We start from the raw sequence: 21,316 nt of genomic DNA, 5'->3' as shown, positions 1-21,316 counted from the left end.
GAGAGCAATTCAGGCAGATACTCACAGTCAGTCTCTCGTCTCCATATGTGTGTCCATTCACATAAATAGCTTAAAAATTAATCCTTACTATGTATGAATAATTTTAATAACTGAAAAGGTATTTTCTTTTAAACATTTGGGTTAATGAGTCTGGAGAAAAAGGTTCAGAGTTAGGAGAACTGTCTGTTCTCACTCTTGCAGAGCACTTGGGTTCAATTACCAATACTCACAAGGCCATCCACCACTGTCTGTAACTTCAGTTCCAGAAGATCTGACACCCTGTTCTAGCCTCTGTGTAATGGATTATATATTCTGGGTCCAAGGAGAGGCACTGTTGGAATAGATGTGTTACTGTGGGTGTGGGCTTTAAGACCCTCATCCCAGCTGCCTGGAAGCCAGTATTCTGCTAGCAGCCTTCAGATAAAGATATAGAACTCTCAGCTCCTCCTGCACCATGCCTTCCTGAATGCTGCCATGTTCCTGCCTTGATGATAGTGAACTGAACATCAGAACCTGTAAGCCAGCCCCAATTAAATTTTATTCTTATAATAGTTGCCTTGTTCATGGTGTCTGTCCACAGCAATAAAACCCTAACTAAGACACTCTGAGAGGCCAGGCACACAGAGGCAAGGCACCATGCACATAAAATAAGTCACACTTGCAGGCTGAAATTTTATTTCCATTCATAAGCATTTCAGATTTGTGTAGTAAATAGAAAATGAACCACTAGTCCAATAAAAAGAATATAACTGAATAATTTAATTCTTTTTATTTCCACATTTTGTACTTCTAAAATTTATGCCACCAGTGTTCTATTGTATCTTTACTATCTCAGTAGTCAACAAAACTTATTAATGTAAGTAAATATCAACATAGTAAATAAGAAATAATAGTATATACATGCAATTGATTTATTTTCAAGTTTGTTTACTAGGCTGGAGATTGAACATAGCACTTGGTGCCTACTGGGAAAATGCTCTACTACTAAGCTACATCCTACCTTCCATTTATGATTTATTTAAAGGCAAAAAAAAGTACTCAACATCTTTCAACAACCTTTGAAGACCAAAGTAAGGGAGAGTTTTAGAAGGGAAGAGAAGGAGGATGAGAAGCAAAATCACCAAGAGGCTAGGGGGATTGTTTGCGGTTCATTTCAAGTGATTAGCAGGTTAGAGAAAAAAATCGGGGGGGACAAATCCACACCCCCCAGAGAAAAACTGAAACATAAACAACAGCGCTTGCATCCTCACCTCTGGGATGAGAGCGGCCAGCTTGCAGCTTTCAATGTGTTAGAAAAACTCTAAAAGGCAAACAGCTAACAGCCTTTCCCGAGGCAGTACCTCTCTGGAGGGAAAGGCATCCTCCTTAGGGAAAGGCTCTAGATTCTTATAGATAGAATCTTAGAAATCACCATGTGCCTGGTCGCTGGGACGTCTTTAAAGTCTTAAAGTCCCCAGCCAACTGCTTCTGCTGCCTCCTTAGCCTACTAGCTATATAACGAGGAAAGAACAGATTGGTGCTAACAGGAAACAAGACACAAACTGGGGATGTTTTAACTGATGAGATTTGGTATCAATAGAGAGATGAAAAGACAGACAGACAGACAGAAGACAGTCAAGAGAGGCCTGGTGGCAAATTCAAACTCACACAGACTTTTACTCAATCATCCCAACACTAAATGGCTCTAGTGGAAAGGAGAGACCAGTGTGCCCATGAGCACACAAAAAGAGAATACTTTGTGCTTCCTTTAAAAATTACCAGAAAATCCAAAGCCACTCTTTCTACAACTATTTAAGTAGATGTTTAATAACTCAATTTTGGGTTGTTCTTTAGTTTGTAATAAAGTAAATGGTATGACACTAAAATAAAAAAAAAGCACTTTGATTAAGGAGTTTAGTCTTAAGTGGCAAAATTGTCTCAGGCACTCTCTTTAAACAGCAACTGTTTCCTTTGAATTCTTTTTACCTCTTGCTCAGTAAATAATTGTCAATTAAGATGACAAGCCTGTGTTGCTGAATTACTCAGAACTCAGCCTCTAGGGATGAACACTAATTAAAAAGTATATGCTATGTGCATGCTGATAGGGCTCAGTCCAAACCCCTTTGCTTCCAACCATGACACGTAGTCAGTTATATCATAGTAACACTTTATAAATGCCAGCCCAATAAGCTGATAATGGGCTAAAAGATCAGGAAGGGTGTAGGTCTAGACAGGAAAAAATAAAAGCCAACAAGAACTGGTTTATCACTGAAGAGAGCAAGGGACAATATTTTTACTACGTGCTTCTTCTCTTTGGAGTGACATGTGCATATTTATATAAAGATCTGGCACTGAAGAGATGCTGTTAAAATCAGGAACTACCATTATTCTAGCTGGCTGGTTCAACTCAGCTGTTTTCTGGTCTAAACTCCTGTCCAAGCTGACTGCTTAAAACTGGCTTCTCTAGGCTTCTGACTGAATTGTTTGGCCTCATACTAACTGAGCAATATGTGCTCATCTTCTGGTTTCTTATTTTCTGGCTTCAACTGCCTCTCTTGACCTGCACTGAATTTCATGAACTCATGAACAAACTCAACTCCCTTACACTGCACTGCACTGCACTGCATTGCACTGCACTACACTTCATTGTACTCACGCCCCACTGACTGACTCACTTCCACTGCAGAGCTCAACAAACTGAATGGAACTGAGGGAACTTCACTCATTCTGTGATCTTCTTAAATAGCTTCTTTCCTGTGATGCTCTTGTGAGAGTTGGGAGTATCTTATCCTTCAAATCTTTCTCTGATTAGTCACATTGTCTGTCCCTCAATTAGATGGCCTGGCTTGGGATTAAAGCTGTATACTAAGGACATGTCTATATTCTAGCCAGAGAGATTAAAAGTGTGTGGCATGTCTACATTCCACCTGAATCATACAGACTTAGAAGGTGTTTGGATGTGATCAGAGCAGCCATGCTGCTGGATTAAAATTCCTCTACAGTAAGAGTGTGGAGAAGAATCCTAGTATACTTCAACTCAAAAGCAAACAAAAACAATACTCGAGTTCCTGTGATTATTAAAACTGGTGGTGGATCACTGAGATGGCCCAGCAGATAAAGACACTTATTATCAAGCAACCGATGACCGGAAGTGGATACTTGGGATCAACATGGTGGATGGAGACAACTAGCTCCCATAACATATCTTCTGGTCTCCAGACACATGTGGTGGCACAGTCATATGCACACAATGGAAACTAAAGTTTTACTCTAGTAACTGAATAAGCTCTAGGATCCACTGCAAAGGATTTTGTCTAAATAACATTGCTCAGTAATAATTAGGAATGAGTTCAACAGAAGGCCAAGTCCAGATTCTAACACTACCTATTTTCCTGAAGAAAGGAGAGACAGTTATTTATCATTGTTCCTTACTAGATATACTAACTCAGTGGTTAAGCAGTACTGCTCTGGATGACCTTTCCTTCAGTCTCTACTCCCCACTTTGTCTTTGTTCTCTCATGGGTATTTTGTTCCCCTTTCTAAGAAGGACCAAAGTATCTACACTTTGATCTTCTTCTTGAGCTTTATGTGGTCTGTGAATTGTATCTTGGGTATTCTGAGCTTTTGGGATAATATCCACTTATCAGTGAGTACATACCGTGTGTACTCTTTTGTGACTGGGTTACCTCACTCAGGATGATATTTTCTAGTTTTATCCATTTTGCCTAAGAATTTCCTGAAGACATTGTTTTTTAATAGCTGAGTAGTACTCCATTGTATAAGTGTACCACATTTTCTGTACCCATTCCTCTGCTGAAGAACATTTGGGTTCTTTCCAGCTTCTGGCTATTTTAAATAAAGCTGCTATGAACATAGCGGAGCATGTGACCTGTGGATCCATTCCATATACAGTTACTAAACTCAGACACTACTGTGGATGCCAGCAAGTGTTTGCTGACAGGAGCCTGATATAGCTGTTTTCTGAGAGGCTCTGCCAGAGCCCGACAAATACAGAGGCGGATGCTGGCAGCCAATCATTGGACTGAGCATGGGGTTCCCAATGGAGAAGTTAGAGAAAGGACTGAAGGAGCTTGAAGGGGTTTGTAACACCATAAGACTAATAACAATATCAACCAACCAGAGCTTTCAGAGCTCCCAGGGACTAAACTACCAACCAAAGAGTACACATGGATGGACCCATGGCTCCAGCCGCATATGTTAGCAGAGGATGGCCTTGTCATACATCAATGGGAGGAGAGACCCTTGGTCCTGTGAAGACTCAATGCCCCAGTGTAGGGGAATGCCAGGACAGAGAAGTGGGGGTGGGTGGGTGGAGGAACACCATCATAGAAGCAGGGAAGGTGTAATGGGATAGGGGTTCCTGGAGGGGAAATGAGGAAAGGGGATAACATTTGAAATGTAAATAAAGAAAATATTTAATTAAAAAAAGAGCAATAGCTGCTCTTCAGAGGAGCAAGGAGTTGAGTTTTTAGTATGGATTTGGCTAAAGCTATGAAGTGGTAGATGCAGATGGTAGAACTATCTCTGGTTATATTCACATCTCATTAACACCTTTCCAAGTTCAACATTTATATTTTTATCTTTTAGATTTGTTCCCCACAGCAAAATGTTACTTATATATCAAGATTTATGGTTGTTATGACCTGTGCTCTAGAGAACAAAGGCATGTCCATGGCCCAGGTTGGCTTTCGTATCACCTCAGATCTGGCTCTACCATCTGTGTCCATCATTTCAAAGCTTTAGCCAAATTCATACTAACCACTCAACTTCCTGATCCTCTGGAAGAGCAGCTACTGCTCTTAACCAATGAGTCATCTTTCCAGCCCCTGGCCTTTTCTTTTAAGTTATGGTCTATCTCTTTTCTCTGTATGTAATCTGCCTGAGTCTAGGCTCTTGCTGAAATTCCTGGTGTCTATGGTGTGGAGCACACAGTAGGTATTCAATGAGTATCTGAAGAATGAATTTTATGCCTTACTAACCCCACTACAAAGTGTATACAACACATATACCAGGGAGCTCTCCTACTTGTGAGAGTAGTATAAATACTTACAAGTAATTAGGCAATGCATTGGCAATTCAAAGGTGAGCTGACATGTGCTTATTAACCAGGTAAAATTTGAGAAGGTAGAGATCAACAGAGCAAATGGCCTTTGCTAGAAAGAGGCATGTAAGGACTAGAATCAGCAATGCCAACATATGGAAGAGCATCAGCCTCCTGAAAATTACTGGACAGCCTCATCCCGTAAATCTCAATGGAGTATTAAGAGACAATGAAGAAGAGAAAATCCTTTAAAGCTTGAAGTCTTCCAAGACTGTCTCTGTCTGTCTGTCTGTCTGTCTGTCTGTCTGTCTGTCTGTCTCTCTCTCTCTCTCTCTCTCTCTCTCTCTTTCTCTCTCTCTCTCTGCTATGGTCTGATGAGAGGAGCATTAAGCTGTTTCCAAATCAACTACCAAAGCAAGAAGCTGCTGCTTGAGAGTTGAAGTGTACCCCAAGTTCCTGCATTTGGGAAATGAAGCATAAATAAGCCCTCTTCATATTTATCATACATCCATTTCTTAACGTTATTGCAAACCTGTTGATTAGATAGCTGATAGCTTTGGGGGTTTTATATTAAGGGGTAGACTTGAAAAGTAATTATCCCAGGGAAGAAGAGGACTCATGGAATACAATATAATCCTCAGGCTATGTCTGAGTGATTATTTTAGATAACTCTGTGACTAACAGAAATGAGCCTGAGATTGACAGACAGGTAAATGGCGGCAATACCATAAAGTTTGATGGTGAACAAAGTCATTTTTAAATATGTCATCTTTTGTCTACCTGAGGCTTATAAGAGGACTGCTGTTTGCATCTTACCTAAAGTAAGCCATTGGCTTCCTGTGTGTCAAATATTCTAGATTTCAATATTATTATTGAATAAGCTTTTAAAGTTTATTAAGCCAGAAGATAGTGGCACTTGCTGTTATTATACTTCTGGGTGTTTCTATGGAAGCATTACCCATTTATCATATAGTCTTTTTAGAGACAGACACACTAAATGTTCAAATCCCTTCTAACTTATTCATTATGAAGAACTCATTCATTCTAACATTATATATAAGAGAAGGCTAGGTGACTTTTAATTATTACATTTTTTTACAAAGCAGACACAGTGTTATACACCTCTAATTCCCTGACTTGGGAAGTAGAAGCAAGAGGATTATGGTCAGTTCAAAGCCAGCCTGGTCTATGTGATGAGTTTCAGGGTAGCCAGCATTACTTAGTGAGACCCTGTCTTAAAATAAAACTGTGGTTGCAAATGGAATTGTGATCATCTAAAGTAATGCAATGTTTTAAAACACAAAAGCCTAGTCTGAGAATTAAGGGATGTGGAATATGAGACACATCCCTTAATACATGAAATGTCCAGCTGCAGGGCCATTGCCCTGCCTGTGGGAAAGTCTGTGTGCAATTAGAACACTCACTCACAGCTCATTGCAGGCTTTGTCTCTGGTTCTGACTGCTATCTTGACTAAGACAGAAATATAGATTATATAAGTCATGGCAATAGTAATGCAATGGATGGTATCATAAACACACAGAAAACTAGACATTTCCTGCTATCCTCATACTAATCCCAGCTTCCAGTATGCTAGAAGTTAAGGGAAATTATGTTGTAAGGGTTATTCAAGAAAATTCTTAGTTTATGTAAAAGATTAAAAACACATGGGGTGGGGTAAAATATGCTATGGGGCCCTAAAGCCAATCCTTTTTCTTTCTTGTTTTTTTTTTTTTTTTTTTGGTTTTTCAAGACAGGGTTTCTCTGTATAGACCTGGCTGTCCTAGAACTCACTCTGTAGACCAGGCTGGCCTCGAACTCAGAAATCTGCCTGCCTCTGCCTCCCAAGTGCTGGGATTAAAGGCATGTGCCACCACTGCCTAGTTCAATCCTTCTTTTAAAATCATACACAAACTTGACTTTAACTGTGAATTGAAGAAGGTCTTTGGTGGTTAAAATGTTTAGCTGACAATCCCCAGATACACTGAACTCTATCGACATTCTAGACACAGAGGAGCATTTAGATTTGGGCACTTGTATCAACCAAGGATTATACCCTCACTCAAACTTCTAAATGATCACATAGGAAGCCAGGGCCTATGTTCTCTCTATATTCCAGACACAGCCACATGGTCAACGCCAGGCTCTGTGAGTTATAAAACTAAGTCTGGCAGAGGGGCTAGACAAAGGAAAACAAAGTATTTGCTACCAAATACGAAGTGGACCAAGTTTTGTAGAAAAAGCCAAGTTTTGTAAACCTCAAAGGAGGCAAGGAAGAAAGTACTGAGGGTACGCAGGGCTTTGTATTTCAGACGCTTTAGGAATGGCTTTCAGAAAAGCATGTCTTAGACAATGAGGCGGGGGATCAGCAAAACCATATAGTGTTCAGACCTGTTTGCGTATAAAATTATGTACAAAGGGAAAGAAAGTCCCTGTTGCTTATGCAGCACCTTAGGAACACTTAATTCCCATGAGGAATAGTGATAATTGGCAGAAAAGGCTCTGCAGGCTCTTTATGCTTAAGATGAAAGCAGTTGTTTTCAGAGAAGCTTACTAGGCTCAAGCTGTCACTTCACAGAACTGAAGGCACTTCCAGGATGCCACTGTGAAAATGCAATCTTGAAAAGACAGTTAGGAACACTAGCTGGCTGTGTGTGTGTGTGTGTGTGTGTGTGAGAGAGAGAGAGAGAGAGAGAGAGTGTTAATGAAACACATTCAGACTCTTAGCATCAATAAACAAGCTAAGGGTTTAATTCATTTTGTTTTAATAGCCCAGAGGAAATAGACCATGAGAATAAATGTCCCGAGATCTCCTTCTTGTAACATTTTTGCATTTTCCGCTCTTAGAGACAGCATCAGCATATGTCACTGATGCCAGTGCTGGCCTGTTATGTTTCCTGAAATGGGCCCAGAGGGTGTGCTCAGTCAACAAGTGACACATGGCCGGCTTTCAAAAGGAGAGATTTCATTCTCCTTTCCTTTCTTGTTCTAAATTCTTTAAGTTAACCCAACATTTGAATTTCTATAATTTTCCTTTTTATTCTTGAAGCTAGTATCCAGTATGCTAGAAATAAAGATAATGTACAAAGAGGTTATTCCTAACAAAAGATAATGATTTATTTCAAGCAACTCCCCCCAGAAACAAGTTGCTCAAATAGGACAAATCTGGCCTTCTCGGGGAGATTTTTACTTATCCAAGATATTGGCTTTCTCAGTGAGATTCAATAGCAAGGAGTGACCAAAACTTGAAAATCCATGGGTTTTTTCCTTCATTTGTTTGTTTTAAGAAAATAAATTTAGAACTGAAAAGAAGAAGGAAAGAAACTAAAGCTGTCATAGATAGGCCAGACAGCATGACCATGGTCATAGCATTCAGGTGCTCTTAAGATCTATCAGAGTATTCATGTCAATTAAAGGCATGTTTTAAAAACATATGTAGTAAGTCATGCTGATGATCTTTCTTAATTAAGCTAAACATAAAATGGAATGCCTGACTCGCTTAATTATTGTCGATGCTTCTGTGCTAGGCTGATTCTTCTGCCATCCACTCCACACCCTAACACCCCTCCAACATCCCCCGCACAAATAAGTTAACCGATAAGTAAGAAAGAATTTAGTTCCAGAATGTTTTAAAGATCCCAGAGCTTCACATCCCCAACAAGGCCAATGGGATACTGTGCAGGGCAGGGTCATGAAGTAGATTCAGGCTGCACAGAGCACTAGGAGGTAGTATAAACATTTATTCATTGAAAACTCTTCCATGAGAATTAACAAAAGAGATAACATTCGAAGAAATCAAGCCTGGGAGAAATCAGGGCTGCCTATCAGCAATTATAAAAACAATAATGTTGACCTTGAGTCAGCCTTAAAGGTCTTTTGTTCACAACTGGACCATCATCTTTATGAATTTTCAATTGCTTATTGCAGCCAAAGACTCAGTAAAGGCAGACTTGGTCAGTAATGAGACAACAGCTGTTTCTGCCGACCGCGATGAGAAGGCATTTGAGAAAGGACACATCACATTGGCATTTTCTATGTTAAAAATGACAGCTCTTCCAGATTCCACTCAACACACCTTAGATGAAGACTTACGACATCTCAGGGAAATACCAATAAAAATCCAAAATCACATACAGTCAAAGCAAGAAATAATTTAAACAAATTGTATCTGCAATCCTGGGAGATCAATAGTCAGTAAAGGTTTTTATAACTTGAAATGTTTTATGGTTCAAGATTTTACCCTAAGACTTTTTTTTTTCTCATCTCGAGGATGCAATTTTACTTTCTCTGCCGTATGTTAAACATAATGTCTAGTAATAAGCGAGATGCCCGATCAAAGAGGAAATAATAGAGAGACCAAATCAAAGAGGGAGAGAGGGAGAGGGGTCCTCATGTGGAGTTATTGGAATTAAGAGATTCAATAGCTATTACTGCCAGTCAGGTATCATAGCAACATTGTATGCTTTAAAAAAATAAAGAAAGAGAATAGTGCTGGAAAAGTCCCCAAACCCGTAAGGCTACTTTGGAAACACAGCACTGTTAACATCTGTTGATGTTGCCATGGGCACAGCCACAAAAGATCCTGCCATACATATGTGTGTGTGTGTATGTGTGTGTGTGTATATATATATATATATATATATATATATATATATATATACATATACACATACATATACATACACATATATAACTACGCACAGAGAGAAGAGAGGAAATGTAGAAGACACATTGACAAGAAAACATCAAGAAGTTATTGGTCTGGCTCTGTAACATCACCTACACTTCTGTCTGTTTTTAACAGTAATTCTTTTCTACAGAGTACAGAGACTCCAGATTCAACTACCCTGTAATTGTGACTCCACGGGACCCAGGGTGTGAAAATCATATCCTAAAACTCTACTTTGGTACCGTCCATGGCAAGTCTTAACTGGAGACTCAAAGTGGACTGCATTTAAAACAATATTTAAGCTTCCACGTCTCCACCCGCATTGGCCGTTGATAGGTCCTCAGAAGAGAAAAGAACAGGTTCCTAGGAGCAAGAAGCTGATATTGATTTTCTTTTTTTTCAGCAGCAAGTCTCCGTTCTGTGTGGCTGCTGTCAAAGGCAATCTCTAACAGCTGGAGTCAAATTGTACTATTTAGAGAAAGAGCCCTTGTCAAGTGGACCGTAAGTCCCCCAACAATACGCTATTCAAATGGCACTTTGCCACACAAATTGCTGACTGGATGAATAACCTGTGGCAGTGACTGAGGCCAGTATCAAAGTTCCATTTTGATGAGAGGTTTTACGTTCACACATTAAACAAGCTTTCTTCGAAGAACTATGAGGCCATATATCTTGGGCCTCGGAATGCTGCAAATAATTAAAATCTGTTTAAATACATCAAGGGAACGTGACAACATTAATATGGATCGGGCGTTAACTGCATTTGTCACAGGGGTAGAAGCAGTGCCCTTCACTGGCTGGCATCCCCCCTCCCCGGCACGTGCAGCACAAAGCTGGGCTCTCGCCAGCCGTGCACCATGAAATAGGCGCTTTTTCCTTTTGTAACCCTGATTTACATGGCTGACGAATGTTTAGATTTGAGCCAGGCTTTGAAGTCCTCTGAGGAAAATCAGGGTGGCTCCTGTGCAGGAGGCCGGCAGCTGGAGTCACTTCACCATGCTTATTCTTTCTGTGGGGACTGGACCTCCTCCTGAGGTTGGTTTTGAAACAAAGCTGTGATAGTCTCTAATAGTTTTTTTTCTTGTGACTGAGGCAACTTTCTGAATGAAAAAAATAAAAAGAAAGTCCAAATTCATGCCACTAACTGTGTGATAGGATGTTTTTACCCAAAGCAGTTAATTTTGTTTAAAGCGTTAGCAGTTACATAAGCCTTTATTCACATTACAGAACCTTCTGGGAAATAGTTAGCTGTCAAAACTATCCATTGTTTCATATATGATTCAAAAAGCAAATTATTGTGCCATACCATCAACCTGCCTTTGACAGGTTTTCTTGTACTGCCTGAAGTAGGGCGTTGCTACCAGTCAGCCACTGTGTTCTCAGTAGAGATTAAATAAAGTGAAATATTTAAAAAAAAAAATCAGAGCACTAAACATATTGAATTGAATGTTTTCAATATTTTCTTACAAGTTTATACAATGTTTTCTATGATACTTCCACTTTGATCAGTTATCAAAAGGGATACTATCCGAATTACCTACCAAAGAGGTGAAAAGGCACAATCTACATGGGAAATTTATGTATTTTAATTTTAGTTTGGATCATATATATGTATGTATAAGCCGTATAGCTGTGGTGCCTGAGGACTTTATAAGAGTGCCCAGGATGCCCTGGATATGCAGTTACAGGCAGTTGTGAGCTGTCTGACATGGATGCTAGAAACTAAACTCAGGTCTTCTGCAAGAGCAGCAAATATGCTCAACTACTAAGCAATCTCTCCAGCCCTTTATTTTTATATAAAGTAGTATTAATAAGTACTACTTGCTCTCTTCTAATGCAATGCAATTTTGATAACTGAATATTGAACTAAAAGTGGAGTTTATTTAATACTACTGATAGCATTAATACTAATATGAATAGTAATACTGTCTCAGTGAGCTTTAATTTATTTTACATGTAAAGCTACAGGTGAGACTTTCAAGTACCATCATTTTGTTCTCTTTGGTTATTTCATGTTTGCATTATTTCATGTGTCATGAAGCATAAAGCAACAAATAACAAAAAGTAGCTTTTTGTGTTGGGCATTTGGCTCAGTGGATAATAGCACACACAGCTTTTTCAGAAGTCCCCAGCACCCACATCAGTGAGCTTACAATTACCTGTAACTCTGGCTCCAGGAGTGTATGCCCTCTTCTGGCCTCCATAGGCACCTGCACTCTTAATGCACATAACCATAAATACAAACTTAAAGAAATAATACAAAATTAGATTTTTATTTTAAGAAGGTGTTAAGTAGCAGAATTCCTAGCAGGTTGCCATTTCTGTTTTATAAGAGAAGGCAAGAGAAGACTGGAATAAAGTTTCTCAGCGAGTTATGGGAGATAGCACACTAAGGTCAGACAAAGGTTAAGTACTATAAAAGCATCACCTGGGATGTGGATACAAATGTAGCTTATATTTACATCCAACCTTATATGCTCAGGTTAATCTATACAAATGTACTGTTTAAAATTCTCTAATGGAGGTTGAGAAAGATGGCCTGGTCAGTCAAGTATTTACCCCCTAAGCTTTAAAAACATTTTATTATTTTGAGAAGCATCTCACTATGTAGCCTTGGCTGACGTGGAATTTACTGCATAGACCAAGATGGCCACAAGCTAAAGAGATCTACTTGCCTCTCATTTCTGAGTGCTGGGTTTAACAGTGCACACTATCATCTCTGGCCCAAGGACCTGGATTTTATCCCTAACATCCATGTAAAAGCTGGGGGAGGCGGTGTATACCAGTAAGTCCAGCACTGGGAAGACAGAGACAAGAGAACTCCCAGGGCTCAATGGACAGTCAGTTAGCCAAGTTATCCAAGTCCAAGTTCAATAAAGCCCTTATATAAAAATATAAGGTAGAGAGTGATTGGGGCAGACAGTTAACTTCAACCTTTGACCTCCAAAGGCAAGAACACACTTCATGCACACACACAGTCACCTACTAACACATGTACCACACTCAAAGCAGAGATCTATGGGTACATGAGCACAGTGTGGCACATGGCACTCAAGTCCATATCTTCATCTCTGTAGACACACAGAGAGACACCAAACGTCAGAGTCCATTTTAAAGGCTCTAAAGAGCACAAGAGTGAGCTCTGCTCTAGAAAACTGTTGGGGCTCTATGGAGCCAGGCATTGCTTAGATCTCTCTTCACGAAGGAAGACTCACCCCACTGTGAGCCATTTGGCTCAGTGGCAGCATAGAACTCTGGTCACTTGTGGATTATGTCTCAAAATTAAACCAAGGGTTCTAACCTCCTTGGGAGAATGGCCAGGGAAGGCTGTAGGACAAGTGCTTGTAAATCACAGGCTTCCTGTAATGGGATACGCTTGCTCTTAATTTTCTATTACACACACACACACACACACACACACACACACACACACACCTGAACTTACACATATACACACAATACTCAATTGCACTGGCAATCATAATTTGCAGGGTGTTTTGGTTGTTGTTTGTTCGTTTTTTTATTTAAGAAAAGATGGTGTCCCCAGCCATACAAGTACTGTTTTCTATACAAGAACAGAATATAATATATTGACATAAACTATTTCGATTTACACTCCATCATATATACATATATGAACATACATATACACAATGAAAATAAATGGGCTTATTAAAATTTCAGACATGGAAGAAAGAGGAGTTACAGATTCTTTTCAGGTCCTCCTCATACCTCCTAACGTTCCAGTGAAAAGAGGACTACTAAACCGTAGGTCAGCAAGCTACAGTGGGTATATCATGTCTGGGCTACCACCTGCTACTATAAGGGCAAGTCTCCCTGGATACCCCTCCGCTCAACAGCAGAGCTGAGTAGAAACCTTGGCAAAGATCTGAGCTGTGACCCTAAAACTGTGAATACTCCCTGATTTTTACTGAGAGACTCACATAACCTTCATGGTTACCACTATCCTAACATAAAACACAGATCACATTTATGATTTTAAATCACCCAGCAGACATCTTAAAACAACATAAATTTAAAAATGGGTAAAATTGGTCAAATAATTTTTTATTTAATCTCATATATCCAAAATGCATGTGTTTAACAATTTGTTCTGATGTTATTCTAAACACCAACTTGAACTGTCATGTGTTTATTTCACTGTCACCATGTTAAACGGCACAACTCTAAGCAAGCAAACAAGCAAGAAAGCAAGCAAGGAGAGACAGGTTCTGCTTGGTTCAGCAGAGATTTCAGACACTACAAATGTTCTAAGTTCTATCCATTAAAACAATCCTGTTTATCCTTTTATCCATTTTATAGATAATAAGCACAATAAAAAACCCCTGAAAACATACAATCATAAAACAAAAACCAACCAGCCAACCAATGAACAAATGGGACTTTTCTTCTTAAAATAGTATGTAGCTGCAAGGATCACTGTCATATTGCAATGATTTTAGTCCCTACCTCACAGCTCAGATTCTCCCCCTGCTATTTAAATTAACTCTATCCTGTTTTACCCTCTTGTGCAATGTAAGAACTGCATCTCCCAACACCACCATGGTTATGGTATCCTGTAAATCCTTTAAGACTCTAACTCTCCTCCTCTTATCCCAAAGATCTCTCTTTGTCTAACAGCAGACTCAGCACCTCCAACGATTCAAAGTGGATATATTTTAAAATGATGTTTATAACATTTTCTGTTCTTTGCACAACCCGCTTTCCCCATTTATATGTACTCCCCAAACGCATGAAGAAAACCTGAACAGAACATTCTAAAATATCAAAATATTAGCCAACATCAAGTTCTAAATGTTCCATTCTGTCTAAATTGCCTATGCCATTGCAATTCAGTATTCTGACATAGGCTGCAGGAGCTGCAGAGCAGCTGGACAGGGTTCTTTCTACCTCCATCTACAAGTAGGAGGGACAGCTGATCCACAGCCCTCTGTGCACCTTTCCCTAAAGTGGAGAACTTGTCTCCAGAGAGTGCTCTGACGCCAGGATTCAGGTGAGATCACCATTTTCTCTCCAGTGACCTTCTAAGGCGGGACCAGCCAGGAGGCATACCCTGCAGCAGCAGAAGAGCAGTTGGGGACACGGTCCTTTCTACCTCCAGCTTGAACTAGGAGGAATGGCTGATCCACAGCCCTCTGTGCACCTTTCCTGCAAGTGGAGAGATTGTCTCCAGAGAGTGCTCTGATCCCAGGACTCAGTGACTTTCTAAGGCAGGACCAGCCCAGCTGGAGGCACAGGCCAAAGAAGCTGCAGAGCAGCTGGGACAGGGTCATTCATTCATCCATCTGCACCCAGGAGGGATGGCTGATCCACAGCCCTCTGCGCATAGGTCTTACCAGAGGAGAGCTGATCTCCCAGGAGTGCTGACACAGGCTTACAGACACACAGGAGGAACAAGCTCCAGCCAGAGGCAGCAAGAACATCTAACACTAGAGATTAGCAGATGGCGAAAGGCAAATGCAAGAATCTTACCAACAGAAACCAAGACTACTTGGCATCATCAGAACCCAGTACTCCCACCACAGCAAGTCCTGGATACCCCAAAACACTGGGAAAGCAAGATTTGGATCTAAAATCATTTCTCATAATGCTGATAGAGGAATTTAAGAAGGACAAAAATAACAAACTTAAAGAAATACAGGAGAACACAGGTAAACAGGTACAAGCCCTTAAAGAGGAGATGCAGTTCAGTATTCTGCCTATGCCACAATAACATTAACAAATGCACACAAACACAAGCATAGATACAATGCAATCTTGGATAGCCTAAAGCTCCAAGGCTTGTTGGCTCCCATTTCCCCACTTACAGAATGAATATTATTCACACACTTATTGAAGATTTTTTTAAATGAAATCCCTGAAGCATCTACTATATAGTAAATCACTTATGGGAGATGACTCGGTGGATAGAGCTTTTACAAATATGGAAAACTAAGCTTGAGCCCCCAGAATTCATGGAAAAACTGGGCACAGTATCAGACACTTGCAATCACAGTGCTCCTATGCTGAGAAGAGAAGAGAGTAGGAAGTTCCCGGAAGCTTGCAGGACATCCACCCTGAGTAGCACACATGACAGCAAACAACAGAGACCTCATCTCAAGCAATGTAGGTGGCAAGGACCAGCACCTGAAGTTGTTCTCTGAACTTCACATGTACACCAGGACCTGTGTACCCATATTCTCACATACACATCACACGCACATAGAAGTATATTAATAATGTACAAGTTTACCTTTGAAATGTCATACTTTAACACAAAATGAGCTCAGTGACTTGGCTCCAAGACAAACCCTAAAACAGCATGGGACTGACAGACGATGAAGTCATCTTGCAGGTAATTGAAGGTGCAAAAGAGAAGCACAAAGACAAGAACCAACAGTCATACCAAGTCTAGTAACAACAGGAGTTACTAGAGGAAAAGAGATAACTGTCCTGTCTCCTTTAGTTCTCCACTACAAAGAACAAAGGCTGGAAATTGTAGACTGCTCTGGGAAAGGGCAACAACTAGAAAATAGAGTGGACATCAGCCTACAAGCAGGATGACAAGACCAGGGCATTTTATTGCTTCCTGGAGTCAAGAAAGAAACAAAATTATATACAGAAAATGAAATGTGTATACACTGTTACCACTACTTAAAGGGTAACTGAGCTTCAGAAAGAAACAACAGCCAGCTTATCTACCTTCTGGGAACCCAAGCAGAAAAACTGGCACCCAGTTTTTTTCCTACCGGCCTTACACCTCTGCCTCTGAAACACACAGGTCTTCTCTATCATTCCAGAACAATCCCTACTCTACCATGGTGTATGCTTATTATACAAAATGGCCATGTCATTATGATAGTTCCAACCATGTATATGATTCAATTGAAACGCCTATCATAGCTACACAAGCATCCTTACAAAAATCTTGATTTCCAGTTCGGAATGCTAAGAGATAGGGCTGGAGAAATTACTCAGTAGTTAAGAGCACTATTCTTCAGAGAACTAGGTTCAGTTCCCAGCACCTACGTGGTATCTTATAATTGCCTGTAACTTCAGTTCCAGGGAATCTGATCTCCTCTTCTGACCTCAACAGACACTGCATATACACCATGTCCATACACATAGGCCAAAATAAATAAATAAATAAATAATAAATAATACATACATACATACATACATACATACATACATACAAAGAGCACATTTGGCAACCTCAAAACAATGAAAAAGTAGAAAGAACATGCTGTTGCTATCCATGTGTCCACTCAAAGAAATCTGATCTTATTTTATTTTATTTAGGTTATTTTCAATTATGTGTAAGTGTGTATGTCTATACATGGGTATATGGATGTGAGAACAAGTGCCAAAGAAAGACAGTACATCAGATCCCTGGAGCTATAGTTGTACACAGCGATGAGGACTGTGTGGATATTGGGATCTAAACGTGGGTCCTTTGGAAGAGCAGCAAGTGCTCTTGACTGCTGAGCCATCTCTCAAGCCCCCTACTTAGATTTTCTAAAAATCTTTAGGTTTGAGCATGTTACTGGAAATATATATATATATATAAATTATTAATAAGATAATAATTTATGTTACCAGTAAGAACAATGAAACATAGAATATCAAGTGACCCTTAAAACTGAAAATATTCTGGATAATATTATGAAAAAATATTTGCATGAAAAAATCCTGAGTATGGCCATACATACAAATGGCACAGGTAAAAAAATACTAAGAAGATAGCATGAAGGATAAAAATGGAAAATAATATCTTAAAGAAACTATAAGAAATCACTCTATCATGCTGAGAAAAGAAAAATATTAAGGCTGGTTTAAATGAGCAGCAAGCCTGCATAAAAGAATAAATATATTCAACTGAAGAATTAAAAATGGATCAGAACTACAGAACATAATTACCACCATTGAAAAACACCTAAAATTTGAGTTGATAGGATAGTAACTCAATTTTTGACTCTACTGTCATAAATGTGTCATCACAAGGAGAACATTCACTTTAAAGTTAAGATTCCCCCTATCACTGGACAGATGACATCACCTGCCCCGCCCCCCACATTTGTGCAGAGGGGTTAGTGCCACATTGCTTCTTACCCCAGTTGCTATTTTCTTGTGGAACACAGGATAGATGCAGACTCACCTTACATGAAGACTCCAGCTGCAAAGCAGGGCAGGGTACTGGCCCAGGCTGCTGGGGGTTAGATGACTTCTGCTCTACACTCTTATGCTTGTGTGTCTCTGAGGCCACTGACAGTGTAGGCTCAGATCTGACAAGCTGTGCATCGTCACCACAGTTGAGAATAATCCTTGCTCTTTCTCCTGTCTCATGCCTTTCCAAAGTGCCTGGAAAATAAAAGCCAAGACACAAAACAAATAAGAAGCTAAAATACCCACTGGAATAGAATACACAGACCTCACGTGACCTGCGCACAAAAGGACCTTGATTCTTGAAGATTCATTCCTGCCTTCTTACAACAGAAAGAACCAGCCTGGGAGCTTTGTCTAGATAGTTTAAATTTTGTCATCAACTATATTACAGTGGCCTTAAAAGTGTATTCCCATCTAAGAACCTTTTTATCCACTGGAACCAACAGTCCATCTAAGTGTCTCTATAACCAAAATCCCTCTTATTATCTAGTGTGAAAGTGATCAATACAGAACAACTGTGGAATATTTCTGTGCTGTCTCCTGGTGTCCCAGCTCACAAACAACAGAGATTCTGGAGTGCTCACCTGGGGTTCCCAGGATTCTGATGTTTCTACAGGTAACATATAACTTACATGATTAGGGGTATTAAGAACACAGAGGCTTAGACTGCATCTGCCCTCACTGAAAGCTCCCCAGCTCTTGATATTTTTGTTGCTGGAGTTTGTTACCATTGGAGCCTTTCTTTTTTATTTCTTACATTATTAGAACTGGAATTAAATCTCCTCTGCCCTCTGACATCTGTCCAGCTCCAGAGGTGGTGCTGACAAGTCCAATTTAAAGTTAAAAGGAACGAGTACAGGGAGCTGGACAGATGGTTCATCAGTTAAGAGCACTGGCTGCTCTTGCAGAGAGCTGTGGTTGGGTTTCCAGGACCTACATGGTGGCTCATAACACCTGCAACTCTAGCTCCAGGGGATCCAGTGATCTTTTCTGATTCATAAGGTAAACATACACACATATAGACACACATACATGGAAAAAATAAAAATAAATCTTTTTTAAAAAAAAAAAAAGAGAGCAAATATATAATTGGCCAGTGTTGGTCTGGGGTGATGCCCTAGGGTTATTATACAAGTGTGAGGACTGGCGCTCAGACCCACAGCACTCGTGTAAATGCCTGGTAGGCAAGGCAGCTCAGCTATAACCTGCAATTCCAACATGCAAGAGTCAGACACATGGACCTCCTGCCTAGATTAGCCCAGTGAGCTCTGGATTCAGTGAGAGACTCTGCCTCAATAAATAAAGCACAGAGCAAGCAAGCAAGATACAAGATATCATCACTTGGCTTCAAAATGTACATACAAGTGTGCCCACACACAAGAAAATTTGCATACATGTACACATAATATACACACATTAAAATATATGTACACACACATACACCACACACACACACACACACACACACACACACTCAGAGGACTGGAAATCTCATAGGAAGGTACTGCTTGATTATAAGGACCTGAGTTTGGAACCCAGAACCCATTAATATGTCAGTTATGGTCTTGCAAGTCCCTATAACCATAGCATCGAGATGGGAGGATTAGTTGGTGGCTGCCAGCTTAATCAAAACTTGTGAGCTCCATGTTCAAGAAGGACCTGTCTCAAAGAAGTAAAGGGCAGAGTAATGAAGAAAGACACCTGGAGCTTTCTTTGCTTTCTGATCCCATACACAGGTATACATATACCACATACATGCATGCACATTACACTCAGCTACATATACACTCATATACAGAAAGAAAGGGTTGGAAAACAATGGACAAATTGACAACTGGCTTTACAAAATGCAACATCACATGTTCATTGAGCAAATAAATCTTGATGTCTGTTTCATATCCTTTATAAACTCATTTACAGCTGAACTAAAATAGTAAGAAATTCAAATAATTACTGCCATAATAAAGATTTAATTTCATATCCTTCCTTTCCCACAAATGGGAGAAAGTTGTAGTATGTGTTAAAGATAATTAATTCTCATCAATAATATTAAGAAAAGATCAAATAAATTAATTATAATACAAAAGTGGTACTAAAATTATAGATCACTCTGCCTTTTGATAGGAAGCTAGATATGAAGATCGTAGTCACAAGCATTCCATCCAGTTTCCATCTCCTCCTCTCTCCCCTGTTAACTTCAAATTGAGCATTTTAAATTTCTACTGGTCATTATGCTACAGCAGCAGGAATATTTTCATCTTGGGAATTATTGACAATGTTCCCCCATTGCAATCATTTTAAATTTGTAACTAAACATCCTGAATATCAACTTCTAAAATAGCTTTCTTACTTTATTTGTCCCATAACTAAGGAAATATTGTCAACAAATGACACCAGTAAATTCACTGTCTTTCTAAGAAATCTCTCTTTCAATTTAGTATTAACATAGATAATCTTCTCATGAGTTTTCTGTGGCTACATAGTATAACATTTGTAAAGTATTTTCAGAAATGTTTAAGTGTCTCTATGTCATCTGGAACTGGCTTTATACTCCTGGGCTCAAGAAATATTCTTGCCTCGGCCTCTTTGGTAGTTGAGAATACAGGTGTGTACTACTGTTCTTGGCTTTTGACAGTCCTTGAGAAATGATTTATTGTGCTTTATTCACATAGCCTTGTGCATTACACTGTATATTTGACATATCCTTGTATTTCATTCTAAACTTTTTATTAGATATTTTCTTTATTTACATGTAAATTTTTTTAACAAAGTACCTCTTGAATTGTCCAGCCATAGCCATAGCTTACACAAATGCATGTGTGGCTTTCTTCTCCTTCTGCTTCTGCAGATATCTCATCTGTTTAATTTACTGTACCATTTACATGTGACCAGTTTGCAACATACAGTAAATAAGAATGGCTCATCCCTAGGTCCAGAGCTCCCTCAAAGCCTCAAGACATCACTGAAGCAAGAGACACTAAAGGCTAATTTACTACTCTATCTAAAGTACAAATATTATATTTTACACACACACACACACACACATATAATACTCCCCAATCTAATAAAATATTGGGCATTTCTTGATAATAAATCCTATCATGGGAGTTAACTCTTTCATTTAAAATGTCTTATTGAATTATTATTGCTTCTGTCTCCTGATTAATAAGCCCTTTTAAATCACTTCTCATCAGAATTCATGGGATTTGTACCACTTCTAGCCCAGGTATCTCAAAAGAAGAGAATAACTACAAGGAAGTGTAGCTACCATATGCTTAAATGTTGCCTTTGCAGCAGACAGGAGTCACTCCTTCCTAATGTCAGAAACTCAAGGTTTAAAAACCACTTAATTCAACTCAAGAGAACTTCAAGAGAACTTTAGCTTTTCCATGTGAACCTGATAACCCAAACTGATTTACACTCTATTTCATCAAGACAGTGA

General features: G+C 39.5%; 1 protein-coding gene across 1 annotated transcript in view; it reads right to left on the bottom strand.

Moving 5' to 3' along the window:
- Wdr72 (WD repeat domain 72) overlaps positions 1-21,316 on the bottom strand; it is a 179,361-nt gene that overhangs the window by 94,809 nt on the left and 63,236 nt on the right. Inside the window, exon 14 of the mRNA XM_031343895.1 lies at positions 17,867-18,069. Within this exon, the coding sequence (XP_031199755.1) occupies positions 17,867-18,069 (203 nt within the window). The remainder of the gene's footprint in view (positions 1-17,866; positions 18,070-21,316) is intronic.

This window comes from Mastomys coucha, unplaced genomic scaffold, assembly GCF_008632895.1.
Source record: "Mastomys coucha isolate ucsf_1 unplaced genomic scaffold, UCSF_Mcou_1 pScaffold23, whole genome shotgun sequence".
Classification (NCBI taxonomy): domain Eukaryota; kingdom Metazoa; phylum Chordata; class Mammalia; order Rodentia; family Muridae; genus Mastomys; species Mastomys coucha.
The sequence above is the reverse complement of the archived record's forward strand: the minus strand, read 5'-3'. Positions and strand labels throughout refer to the sequence as shown.